Source organism: Colobus angolensis, unplaced genomic scaffold (assembly GCF_000951035.1).
Source record: "Colobus angolensis palliatus isolate OR3802 unplaced genomic scaffold, Cang.pa_1.0 Scaffold300, whole genome shotgun sequence".
NCBI classification, from domain to species: domain Eukaryota; kingdom Metazoa; phylum Chordata; class Mammalia; order Primates; family Cercopithecidae; genus Colobus; species Colobus angolensis.
The window spans coordinates 2,765,798-2,779,276 of NW_012116267.1; the positions used below are offsets into that span (position 1 = coordinate 2,765,798).

The window sequence follows — 13,479 nt, forward strand, 5'->3', positions numbered from 1 at the left end:
AATTCCACGTGAGCAAAAAAAAGTGAAGGCTGCTGTCTGTACGCCAGGAAGAGGGCCCTCACCAGAAACCAAACCTGCACACTGTGATCTTGGACTTCCAGCCTCCAGGATGGTGAGAGAGAAAATTCCTGCTGTTCAAGCCGCCCCGTCTATGCTATTTTGTTATGGCAGCCCAAGCAGACTAAGACAGCCACTGAACTGTACATTTTGTATTATGTGAATCTCATCTCAATTTAAAAAACTCTCCAAGTCTCTATATATCTTTTTAATTCCAGCATCTGGCAATATTCCTAGTACGTAGAAGGCATACAATAAATGGCTGTTGAAAGAATGAATGCACAAATGAAATCTCTGAAAATGTTGTTTCCTGTTCAAATTTTTAAATGAATGTCTACTAAAAACGGAAAAAGAAAATTCTGCATTCCAAGCATTCCTGTCCTTATCTGCCATTGAAACTCGATTCTCATTGTTACCAAAACCTGAAATATTCTCACTTCCACTTGTGGTAACCCTATTCATCTTGAAGTCTCAACTCAACTGTGACCTCTTCCACAGACATTTAATTCCTCATATCTTCCCCAGTCTACACCAACCAACCATAAGTGAGGTCTGTTGTGCATCTATAATAGTTTCCAGGAATTCATCCCACTCACGTGCTGCTTAAGTGATTGATTATATGGATATCTTAAATCCTCTAATACATTTTAAAGTTTCTAGAGAGTATGAACCATGTATTAGCATTTAGATTCTTTGCTCAACATGCAGTCTTGCACATAGAATATATCCAATAGTATTTCATCAGTGAACAAAGGGTAATAGTTCAGACAATAAACTGGGACAGCTAGTGTTCTGACCAGACCAATTGACTGCTGAGCATCTTAAATGCAGCAAAATGACACCGACAAAGTACTTATCATAAAAGACTCCATAATTTCATTTGCTTCTTAGTATCATTATCATCTCACCATTAATAATTCATAGCCACCTTAGAATATTTTAATAGTATGATGGATTTATCACTGTAAATGAGGACTATTTAAAATAGGTTCAGGCCAGGCGCAGGAACTCACGCCTGTAATCCCAGCACTTTGGGAGGCTGAGGTAGGTGGATCACTTGAGGTCAGGAGTTCAAGATCAGCCTGGCCAACATGGTGAAACCCTGTCTCTACTAGAAACACAAAAATTAGCCGGGCGTAGCGCACATGCCTGTAGTCCCAACTACTCCAGAGGGTGAGGCAGGAGAATCACTTGAACCTGGGAGGCGAAGGTTGCAGTGAGCCTAGATTGCGCCACTGCACTCCAGCCTGGGTGATAGAGTAAGACTCTGTCTCAAAAAACAAAATAAAATAAAATAGGTTCACATTAAATTTAAAATAGGTTCCTGCAATTAAGGAGTTTCCAATTCTCTTATAACAACATGAGAAAATAACAGTAGATGATTTGACTTTCTATTTCTGCACTGGTGGTATTAAGCAATCACCTTAATACTCATCAATTTTTAGTGCTGTATATTCTATGGATAACATTTACATAATTTTTGTTTAGCAGTTTATAATCAGATTTCAAGCTACAAGTTAGAAAAACAGTGCATTAGCAGAGTACATAATGTTCCTATTTCTCTATCCAGACCCAAATCCACAAGTAACAATATCTCTGACTAAGGTCTGTTAAGTTACAAGGCAAAAATGTCAAAAACTAAATTTATGTTTACCTCTTTGTCTTAGAGATAGGAAATCTCTAATTTCGTTTAATCTAAATGATTTAACTCAATATAAAGGCTGCCTTACCAGGTAACTTCTTTTCTAATTGTTGTTGTTCATCTTCTAAAACTGGTTCCTCTGGTAGCCTCTGATCTACAGATGTTGAGCTTATGACAGATATACCACTGCCAGATCGAACTCTTCTGCAATTGTGGGGAAAAAGAAAAACGCATTCAGACAGAGCTGTCTGGGTGGAGTTGGACAAGTTATGAAGAAGAATTTTTAAAGATTTTACCATACCATGAGCAAATTTCATTTATAGTGCAGAAAAGATAAAGATTCGGTCTTCTCTATTTACAAAGAGTTTTTTAATGAATATTTGAATGTCATCAGACTCTGAGTGTCAAGCTTGTTTAAGAATCATCACCAGGTCGGGACGCGGTGGCTCAAGTCTGTAATCCCAGCACTCTGGGAGGCCGAGACGGGCGGATCACGAGGTCAGGAGATCGAGACCATCCTGGCTAACATGGTGAAACCCCGTCTCCACTAAAAAATACAAAAAAACTAGCCGGGCGAGGTGGCGGGTGCCTGTAGTCCCAGCTACTCAGGAGGCTGAGGCAGGAGAATGGCGTAAACCTGGGAGGCAGAGCTTGCAGTGAGCTGAGATCCAGCCACTGCACTCCAGCCTGGGCGACAGAGCGAGACTCCGTCTCAAAAAAAAAAAAAGAAAAAAGAATCACCACCAAAATTGAAACGATCCCAAAGGATGAAAGTAATTAATAATCAAAAAGTGGTAAGAACAATGCCTGGGACATGGTGAGCACTAAGTGGGAGCTGCTATTTCCATTGCCCTCTCAAGTGACCTTAAATTCCTCCAAGGGAAGATCAGCAGCTCAACTCACTGGGAGCATCTCTCTTCCCTTTCCAGCCTCTCCATTTCACCCTCTAAGAAACACATGCAATGTCTATACTTTACAGTTCGTAAAACACTTTGTTTACTAATTTTTTTCACTTTACATATTTATTTATTTATTTATTTATTTATTTATTTATTTATTTATTATTTATTTATTGAGATGGAGTCTCACTCTTGTCCCCCAGGCTGGAGTGCAGTGGCGTGATCTCAGCTCACTGCAACCTCTGCCTCCTGGGTTCAAGCAATTCTCCTGCCTCAGCCTCCCAAGTAGCTGGGATTACAGGCACCTGCCACCATGCCTGGCTAATTTTTGTATTTTTAGTGGAGACGGGGTTTCACCATGTTGGCCAGGCTGATCTCGAACTCCTGACCTGAGGTGATCCATCCGCCTCGGCCTCCCAAAGTGCTGGGATTACAGGCGTGAGCCACCGCACCACCCAGCCCACTTTACACTTTTAACTTCGCTGTGTTTAAACAGTCTCCCAATCCTTTTCACGCATTTATTATCAGCCCAATGTTGCAGTTGTGGGATTTCACAAAGTGCCTCAGCTACCTGCTGCTTCCTACATCATCACAGTTTCCTCACCTTGCTCCTGTACCATGTGTGTGCTGACAGTAATGGCTCTATTTCTCTTCATTTAAAGCGCATTTTGCCCCAGTCCTTCCTGCAGTTTGAGGACTCAGGACAGAAATCCTAATCTTTCTTTCATTCTCCTTTGTATTTGTAAGATCTCACATTCAGTTTTTAATGTGCGAAGCCAGAAGACAGAGCTGTCCTGGACAGCGTGTGCATGCATGCATGGATGTAAATGCGGATGCCAGTCATAACACTGGACCTCTGACTCTCTTGCCATCTTTACTGAGACTTTCTTCCAGTCCAGGGTAATTTTCTTTAATTGTGTGCCTGATTATAATTTCTATATTGCTAGCAGCTTTTGTTACCACTGAAATGTGTGGAATTCACAGGCGTGATCTCCTTGGTTTCTTCTCTATGCATATGCCCATGCAGTTTCTCTTTTGCTGCTGGCATCTGTCGTGAAAATTTCTGGTAAGCATTGATGAAATAGGTTGGTACAAAATCAACAACCTTTTGATGTTTTACTTCATTGTTTCACTAATATACTACAAGTACTTTGAAGAACAGAATGGGCCCAAGATTAACATAGATCTAGAGAAGAGTCTCTAGAATTCACGAATACTTATTTTCCTTGTCAGGGATGAAAATCAGGTAAGACACATAAGTCAATAGAGCCAAGTTTGGAATTCATATACTCTACACACAATTTCTGATCAGAGCCAATGTTCCTTACCTAAAGGAAGGTGGAATGTATTCTGGAGGCAGGACAGGTGGCAGTGGTTGGCCAGACATAGCTACATCAATGAGGTGCATTGCCAGGATAAATTCTTCTGCTGTAAGTTTTCCATCTTGATCAATGTCAGAAAGATTCCTATTCAACAAAAAGTTCGCTGTAATCCAGTTTCATGAAAATTCATGCTTTTTACTATTCATGAGTGATTTAAAAGTTCTGTTTTCTTTTTTTTTTTTTTTTGAGACGGAGTCTTGCTCTGTCGCCCAGGCTGGAGTGCAGTGGCTTGATCTCAGCTCACTGCAACCTCCACCTCCCGGGTTCACGCCATTCTCCTGCCTCAGCCTCCCGAGTAGCTGGGACCACAGGCGCCAGCCACCTCGCCCGGCTAATTTTTTGTATTTTTAGTAGAGACAGGGTTTCACCGTGTTAGCCAGGATGGTCTCAATCTCCTGACCTCGTGATCCGCCCGTCTCGGCCTCCCAAAGTGCTGGGATTACAGGCTTGAGCCACCGCGCCCGGCCTAAAAGTTCTGTTTTCTTATTGACCACAGGCCAACTGAGTCTCTTTGTCCCTCAGTTTGTCAAAATAGTACCTACTTCATACTGTTGCAAAGATAAAATTACAAGTAGTTGGGACAGTGTTCCTCATTCAACAAACGCTATGATTATAACTCTTTCCCAACCTTTGCATATTTAAAATATAACACACTCATATTCCATGTATCTTTTTAAAGAGATGAGCTCTCACTCTGTTACCCAGGCGGATGTGCAATGACACAATCATAGTTCACTGCAGCCTCACTGCAGTCATGATCAGAGTTCACTACAGTCTTTCCGGGCTTAAGTGATCCTCCTGCCTCAGCTTCCAAATAGTGAGATTACAAGGTGTGCGCCACCATGCCTAGCTAATTTTTAAAATATTTTGTAAAGATGGGGGTCTCATTGTGTTGCCCAGGCTGGTCTTGATCTCTCTTGGCCTCAAGTGAGCCTACCAAATCACTGGGATAATAGGCATAAGCCACCACACCCAGCTCTATATCATTAAATGTTCTGCTCTAGACCAGGAAATAATAAACTATCAGTAAAGAGTCAGGTAGTAAATAGTTTATAGTTTATAAGACATACAATCCCTATCCTACTGAATTGTCATTTTGGCAGGAAAGTAGCCATACACAACACATAAATGAATGGGCATGGCTGTTTGTACAATAAAAATTTTCTTCACAAAAACAGATGCAGGCCAGATTCGGCCCACTGGGCGTAGCTGGCCACCCCTTAATCTAGGCCTGCAGGGTGGATCTTTATGAACTCCAGCCACGGAGTCAAAGTGTTTCCTCTTCCTCAATCTCAGGATTCAATCTCCATCATTCTTCATAATGACTCCATCATTCTTCATAATGAACTTGCCCAAGTAGCTAATTACAGAAAACATTTTCCTAGCAAGTCCAAGAATGTGATTTTACTTAACAATTTCTGGACAGTCAAAAGAAGACACATGACAACACATCCGTTCACTAGAATGTCAACAGGACAAATGCAATGGTAAACTGGCTTTGCCAATACCAAAAATTAAGAAACCTTCTTAATTCTGAAATTTCTTTAGGTGCTAGAAACTTTTTTTATTGTTATAATTTCCATAAAGTAGCATGCACACCTTCTAGAGTATAAGTCTGAGAGTTTTGACAAATATGAACCACAACATACAGAATACTGTCAGTTTAGCCTAAAATTCTATGTCTCTTTGTAGCAACTCCCTCCTTTGCCCCCAGCCCCTGGCAACTGCTGATCTCTTTTCTGTTCCTCTAGTTTTGCTCTTCCCATATGCAAGACACCCAGTTTTAAAAAGAAATGCAATTGAAATAAAATGAAACCCCTGCTTGCTCCTTCTTATTCTCTGTTCCTTTTTGTGTCTCACCATTAGCCAGTCCTAGGTAAACCAGTTAGAAGGTGGTTGAAATTCTTACTTGTTTTTACATCACACTTGCCTAAATTATGATTATAAGCATTTAAATAAAATATCTTTTTTAGTGTGTAGTAGCAGAATATAACATTCTAACAGGAGAAGCCTCAAGTGTTTTTCTCAAATCGGATAAGTTATACACGAGAAATTTAAAATAAACATTTCAATATAATCTGGTATCATGAGAACAACCTAATAAATAGTCAACCAACCTCCACTAATGTTAGATCTTAAGTTTGTATTTCAGGGGGTCCTAGGATACTGTTCAATACCCAGATTTAAAGAGGTCTGGGTGTGTCAAAGATATAAGATGTATATTGACTGGTCTAGTCTACTGCCAAAGGCAAGCTCTTTCATACAAAACAGAAGGGAAGAGAAGGGCAAAGGGAGCTGCATTAGAGCTTGATCATTTGTGGAACAACCATATCAACGTGGCCTGCAAGAGAATCACAAACTTTGCAGTGAGCTTTGTAGACAAGGTTTATTTTCCAGGGATAATCACCAACATATAGCTATAACACGCACACTTCTTGAGAAACCATTCTAGTTAACATTTAAGGAGGCCTGTAGGACCTAGGCAATGCTCATCGATAGCTACTCAAAATCATTACACAATAGAGACATTATGTGCCTCTCTTCAGGAAAGTACACAGAGACCTCTCTGGCATAGTCTTATCAAAAACAAAACAACAAAAACAAAAAATCAAATCTGATCTGCACTTCTCAACCAGGGATGATTTTGTACCCCAAGGCACATCTATCAAAGTCTGGAGACATTTCTGATTGTCATGCTGGGTGTGGAGCTCATGCTACTGGCATCTAGCATCTAGTGAGTAGTGGCCGGAGATGCTACTGAACACTCTACACTATACAGGACATGCCCCCACAGCGAAGATTTATCGGGCCCAAAATGTCAATAATGCTGGGGTTGAGAAACTTTGCTCTATATCTAATTACCAATTTACAGGAAATACAGAAACAAATTAGACAATCCCACAGTGATGCAATCTTCAAAAGTTAAGCCATTAAGAAACTATAGGACAAATGATCTGGTTTGTTTTTAACAGAGTTTGCTTGTTTGTTTGTTTTTTTGGTTGGGGGGGGTGGCCTGGGGGACTTGAGAAAAGAAGCAGAGAACAAGACAAGGGGAAATTTATAGATTAAAGGAGACATACAAGATGGAACAATCAAGTATTGCAAAATATAGGCTTATTTCAGTCCTGATTTGAACAAATAAACTATAAAACCATTTTGAGGCAATCTAAGGAATTTGAACACTACCTGATGAATGATAAGGATGACTACTAAAAAATTTAGGTCAGCTATTGGTATTAGGACTATGCTAAAAAGAAAATTGGTTGGGCGCAGTGGCTCACCCTGTAATCTCAGCATTTTGGGAGGATAAGGTGGGCAGATCACCTGAGGTCAGGAGTTCAAGACCAACCTGGCCACCATGGCAAAACCCCATCTCTACTAAAAATAGAAAAATCAGGCAAGCGTGGGGGTTCATGCCTGTAATCCCAGCTACTAAGGAGGCTGAGGCAGGAGAATAGGTTGAACCTGGAAGGTGGAGGTTGCAGTGAGCCAAGATGGCACCACTGCACTCCAGTCTGGATGAAAGAGTGAAACTCCATCTCAAAAATAATAATAATAATAAATTAAAAAAGGAAAATCCTTCTCTTTTGAAGATATGAGCTAAAATATTTGCAGTAGAAATTATATAATAACTAAGATTTGGTTTAAAATAATCAAAGAGGCTGGGCGCGGTGGCTCACGCCTGTAGTCCCAGCACTTTGGGAGGCTGAGGTAGGTGGATCACCTGAGGCTGGGAGTTCAAGACCAGCCTGACCAACATGGAGAAACCTGGTCTATACTAAAAATACAAAATTAGCCGGGCGCGGTGGTACATGCCTGTAATCCCAGCTACTCGGGAGCTGAGGCAGGAGAATCGCTTGAACCCGGGAGGCAGAGGTTGCAGTGAGCCGGTATCGCGCCACTGCACTCCAGCCTGGGCAACAAGAGTGAAACTCCATCTCAAAAAAAGAAAGGGAGAGCCAAGACTGGTCACGAGTTGAGAACTGTTAAGTTGTATTATCACTTCTTGAGAACTTATTGCATTAATCTGCTTTTTTTTTTTGAGAAGGAGTCTCACTCTGTCGCCCAGGCTGGAGTGCAGTGGCACAATCTCAGCTCACTGCAAGCTCCGCCTTCCAGGTTCATGCCATTCTCCTGCCTCAGCCTCCCGAGTAGCTGGGACTACAGGCCCCGCCACCTCGCCCGGCTAGTTTTTTTGCATTTTTAGTAGAGGCGGGGCTTCACCATGTTAGCCAGGATGGTCTCGATCTCCTGACCCCATGATCTGCCCACCTCAGCCTTCCAAAATGCTGGGATTATAGGCGTGAGCCACCATGCCCGGCTGCTTTTGTATTTTTCAAAATCGAGACAGGAAATAGTATTAAAAAAGAGGCAATCATTACAACTCATTGAAATTAAGCAAATTCTACATATTCCCCCATAAAAAAGCGGTATTAATCTAAAACCCATGAGGCCACACCAATCTAAGCAAGTTTCTACTTTATCCAAACCAAAGAACGTTTCATTCCTTACCATATTGAAGCCAGCTGCGCCTGTGGTAAACTTGATTGCATAAGAATAGTTCTTGCTTGGGGACCTAAACAGGAACCGGGGAAAGGACATACAGATGAGCCAGCAAATACTCACTGTACAGAAGGACCAGGGTTCTGTGTGTATGGACTACTCCATGACCTCATGCAATCACAATGCTTTAAATAACATTTGCTACGACTGCAGGGGCTTTGTAAAAAGGAAATTAAACCCCAATGAAAAACGGGAGAAACACAGAGCACAGCATCTGACACATAATAAATTTTTGTTAAATGGATGTTTGATAAAGAATGACCATGTGAAAGATTTAGAGTTTCAAAATATAACCCGACCTTTTGTCCACATGACCATCTTTATTTGTACCGGGCTTTATTTACAAAGTTGAAACTTATTCTCTTCAAGTTTAACATCTTTTGCAACTGCTACCACCTGCTGCCTCCACCCTGCTCAACCTCAGGCATTTTCAGGGAAATTTCGGAGAATCTTAGAGGAGGAAGGGACCTTGGAGAGATCTCCGGGAAACTGTTTCACTAAACAGACTTAAAAAGAAAAAAAAAAGTTGCAGGAAGGGCTGACAGCCAGTATTAAAACACATTTCCAGCCTGCCGTGGCCGCTCACGCCTATAATACCAGCATTTTGGGAGGCTGAGGCAGGCAGATGGCTTGTGCTCAGGAGTTCGAGACCAGATGGCAAAACCCCATCTCCACCAAAAGTGCAAAAAATTAGCTGGGTGTGGTGGCATGAGCCTGTGGTCGCAGTTTCTCGGGAGGCTGAAGTAGGAGGATCACTTGAGCCCCAGAGGCAGAGGCTGCAGTGAGCCAAGATTACACCACTGCATTCCATCCTGGGCAACAGAGTGAGACACTGTCTCAATTAAAAAAACCAAACAAAACACATTTTCTATGTCAGCCAAGAAAAACAAAAAAACAAAAAACAAAAAAGAAGAATTCCTGGAATTTCAACTCTTCTCTCAAAATGAGCTCTCATTTCTTAAAATAATCATAAACATCTTCACTTCTGGTATGACAGTGGCCTTAGACATCAGACAAAAGCACAGCAGGAGACTCTGTTTAAATAAACTAGGGTCAGGGAGGGAGAAATAAGTATGTCTTCCTTTCCGGCACTGCCTCTCAAGGTGTGGTCCCAGGAAGACTGATGGACAGAGGAATGGAAGGCTGTGGCAATTTTGTTGGGAAGATTCTGGTGCATATGCTTTTGCTTTTTGCTGTTATTTCATTCTTCAAACGTCACCTCATCAAAACCCACAAAACTGGATGTGTTTTTGCATGGCCAGCAGTAGAGGTCAGGGAACCAAGGAGCTTAGGCTCTAGTCCTGGCTTAGTCAAGACTTTGCTGAGTGACTGGGAGAGGTAGTCTGGACCCTAGTTTGCTCATTTCAGATAAACCGGTCTATGACCCACTGGGGCAGTGAGCTTAGCATCACATTAGCACACGAAAGGTGCTCTAATGGCAGGTAACATTACTGACAATAGTTCAACTTTTATTTACATATAAAATCCTCACAGAAAAGCACACATATGGATACATGTGGATATATACATGTGCACATGTACACAGCTGAATTAATTTTCCAAAGTGAAAATACTCAAACACTATGGAGGTCATGAAAGAGAGTATAACTGTACCCCAGATGCCCCTCTTTGCCTCTCTTTTAGTATCACCTACCACCAAGGTAGCCTAACTTCTACCCACAGTCTGTCTGCTGTTCCACCTGGCTTATTTTGCTCAGAGTTGTAGAACATTAATCCTCACTGCTAGGTAGTGTATCATTGTGTCATTATATCCCCATTTATTGTCCATTCTACTGTTTTCTTTTTTTGAGATGGAGTCTCACTCTGTCACCCAGGCTGGAGTGCAGTGGTGCCATCTTGGCTCCCTGCAACCTCCACTACCTGGGTTCAAGTGATTCTCCTGCCCTCAGCCTCCTGAGTAGCTGGGACTACAGGCATGCGCCACCACGCCTGGCTAATTTTGTATTTTTTTTTAAATAGAGATGGGGTTTCTCCATGCTGGCCAAGCTGGTCTCAAACCCCTGACCTCAAGTGATCCACCCGCCTCGGCCTCCCAAAGTGCTGGGATTCCAGGTATGAGCCACTGTGCCCGGCCTGTCCATTCTACTGTTGATAGGCATTCAGGTAGTTTTCAATTAGGGCTACTATTAACAGTGAGCATTCTAAGTTTTGGTGAATATATGAACACACTCCTGCTGGGTATGTGTGCGTACATGAGCATGTGTGTGTTTTGGGAGCATCTAAGAATAAAAAATCTACTGAATTCATGTGAAGATTCTAAAGGACTGTGGTACAATGGAATAAGCAAAGTTCAGGCATCACTTTCTTTAGTCTGTAACACTGTATCTAGAATGTTGGTAACAAAGTAGAATTAACAAAACTTTGGTGGATGATTTAATTTACACTTGTAACAATAGCCCTTATTCTGGAACGATATAAAAGGAAGTTAAATATTTTATCTATTACACATAAAAAGCCTAACGATAAATGTGAAGAACTAGCTCTAAACCTGGATATCAGGAGACTTGGATTCTAGTCCTGACTCCCTAATGGCATGTGGCATTAACAAAATTACTTTAACTCTAAAATGAAGTTCTTCCATCCGTGAAATGAGGAAAATAATCTATAACAGAGATTGGTAAAGCATAGCCCTTAGGCCAGATCTGGCCCACAGCCTGCTTTCCTAAGCAAAGCTTTATTAAAACAGCCATATCCACTGATTTAAGCATGACATATGGCTGCTGTCATGCTACAGTGGCAAAGTTAAGTAGTTGCAGCAGAGAACATACGACCTATGAGTCTAATATTGTGCTATTCTTTACAGAAAATGTTTGCTGATCCCCACACTAGAAGATCACAATTATCTCTTGTAATTCTACTATTTGTCTATATATGTCCTAAATTGATGTTGCAGAACATTAAAAATAGATCAGCAACAGCTAAGATAGCAGCTTAGTACATTTGGATAACACAGTTGAGCTTTGAGTGCACAGTGTTGAAACCTAGGTACATAAAGGGATATCTCTTTTGGAGTACTGGCTTATAAGGAAATATAGGAATAAAACCAGAAATCCCAAGCACACAAACCCCACTTGTGGCATCCATATTTGGGCAGGGAAGTATGGCTAGAAAGGAGAGAGTAACTACATGAAATGAGCTTTATTTGAAATAATGACTAAGACTTTAGCTTTTCTGATTAACAGATGAATTACCAAATAGCATATTCATTGTTTCAGAATGCAACAATAAAATACCTCTTTGAGAAGAGGGGCTAGTAGTAACAGGAATATCAGAGTTCTAGAGCTTCTTACATAACCTTAATTAAAGAATGATCCCTCTCTATTTTATAAGGCTGTCTCTTTTAAGGGCATGCAACAGTATACACATAAAGCCGTGAAGGAAGAACATGGTGTCCAACAGGACGTATTGGCTAAATTAACCCAGGTAATCAGTGGGGTAAATAGCGCCACTGCTAAAGTCAGGCACTGTGGCTCACGCCTATAATCCCATCACTTTGGGAGGCAGAGATAGGCAGATCGCTTAAGCTCAGGAGTTTGAGACCAGCCTGGGGAACATAGCAAAACCCAGTTTCTACAAAAAGTACAAAAAATTAGCTGGGCATGGTGGCGCATGCCTGAAGTCCCAGCTACTGGGGGGCTGAGGTGGGAGGATCCCCTGAGCCTGGGAAATCAAGGCAGCAGTGAACTGTGATCATGTCACTGTACTCCAGCCTGGGCGCCTATAATCCCAGCACTTTGGGAGGACAAGGTGGTAGGACTGCTTGAGGTCAAGAGTTCAAAATCAGCCTGGACAACAAAGCAAGATCCTACCTCTAAAGAAAAATTTTAAACAAATTAAATTTCTATTGTTTATTCCCATTTTAAAATTTACTGTAATAAATTATTCTACTTGACATGACTATACAAAGGTCTGGTTCAAAAGTAAAATTCCCACCTTAAATTCTTGCTGGATCAAAGTAGCAATAAGTATGCAGATAAACAATATCAAAATCTGCCTTCTTTCCAGTATATTTCAAATTTTACTTTCTGCCTCAGATATTTAAAAGTTCTAAATGTTCAAGTGCCTGGGTCATTATATTTGGAATGTAGATACTGCATTTCATTCATAAAACACAAATCCTACCAAGAAAGAGAGAATTTCTCAATCAATGTCTCAATTGAATACTATTTTAATCAACTCACAGCAAACACCAACAACGTTTTCAAGAAATATTTTTGGATTAATTGGCAATGTAGTTCTGGGTTTGTATGGAGCACTGGTGTCAAACAATCATGTAAAACAGTACTTAAAAATATGCTATTAACTATACCTTCAGTAGGCTGGGTGCAGTGGCTCATGCCCATAATCCCAGCCTAGCTTATGCAGGCTCTGCTTTTTTTTTTTTTGAGTTGGAGCTTCACTCTTGTTGCCCAGCCCGAGTGCAATGGTGCGATCTCAGCCCACTGCAATCTCCACCTCCTGGGTTCAAGTGAGTCTCCTGCCTCAGCCTCCCAAGTAGCTGGGATTACAGACATGTACCACCACTTTGGGGGGCTGAGGTGGGTAGATCACCTGAGGTCAGAAGTTTGAGACCTGCCTGAGCAACATGGTGAAACCGTGTTTCTACTAAAAATATAAAATTAGCCGGGCTAATTTTAAATTATTAAATTATATATACAACTTGAAACAGCCACTCGGTCTATTGTGTTTATCCATGATTCTGGAAAAATAATTATTTTGAGGGAAATGTTTATGATCTTAAAAATGGGAACTATCCATGGCAAAAAAAAAAAAGTGATAATAAAATGAATAAAATACGAAAGTTAGATATGATTATCTAGAGAAGTTCTTAGTTTACTATCATTGAGGAACTTTACCAGGCTGTTCCTTATGGATAAGGAGGGAGTGCAGGGGCGCGATCTTGGGTCACGGCAAC

General features: G+C 41.2%; 1 protein-coding gene across 1 annotated transcript in view; it reads right to left on the minus strand.

Moving 5' to 3' along the window:
* ITSN1 (intersectin 1 (SH3 domain protein)) overlaps positions 1–13,479 on the minus strand; it is a 199,682-nt gene that overhangs the window by 120,661 nt on the left and 65,542 nt on the right. Inside the window, exons 8-11 of the mRNA XM_011950058.1 lie at positions 12,746–12,819; positions 8,493–8,601; positions 3,927–4,064; positions 1,788–1,903 (exon numbers count right to left, since the gene is read on the minus strand). Of these exons, the coding sequence (XP_011805448.1) occupies positions 1,788–1,903; positions 3,927–4,064; positions 8,493–8,601; positions 12,746–12,819 (437 nt within the window). The remainder of the gene's footprint in view (positions 1–1,787; positions 1,904–3,926; positions 4,065–8,492; positions 8,602–12,745; positions 12,820–13,479) is intronic.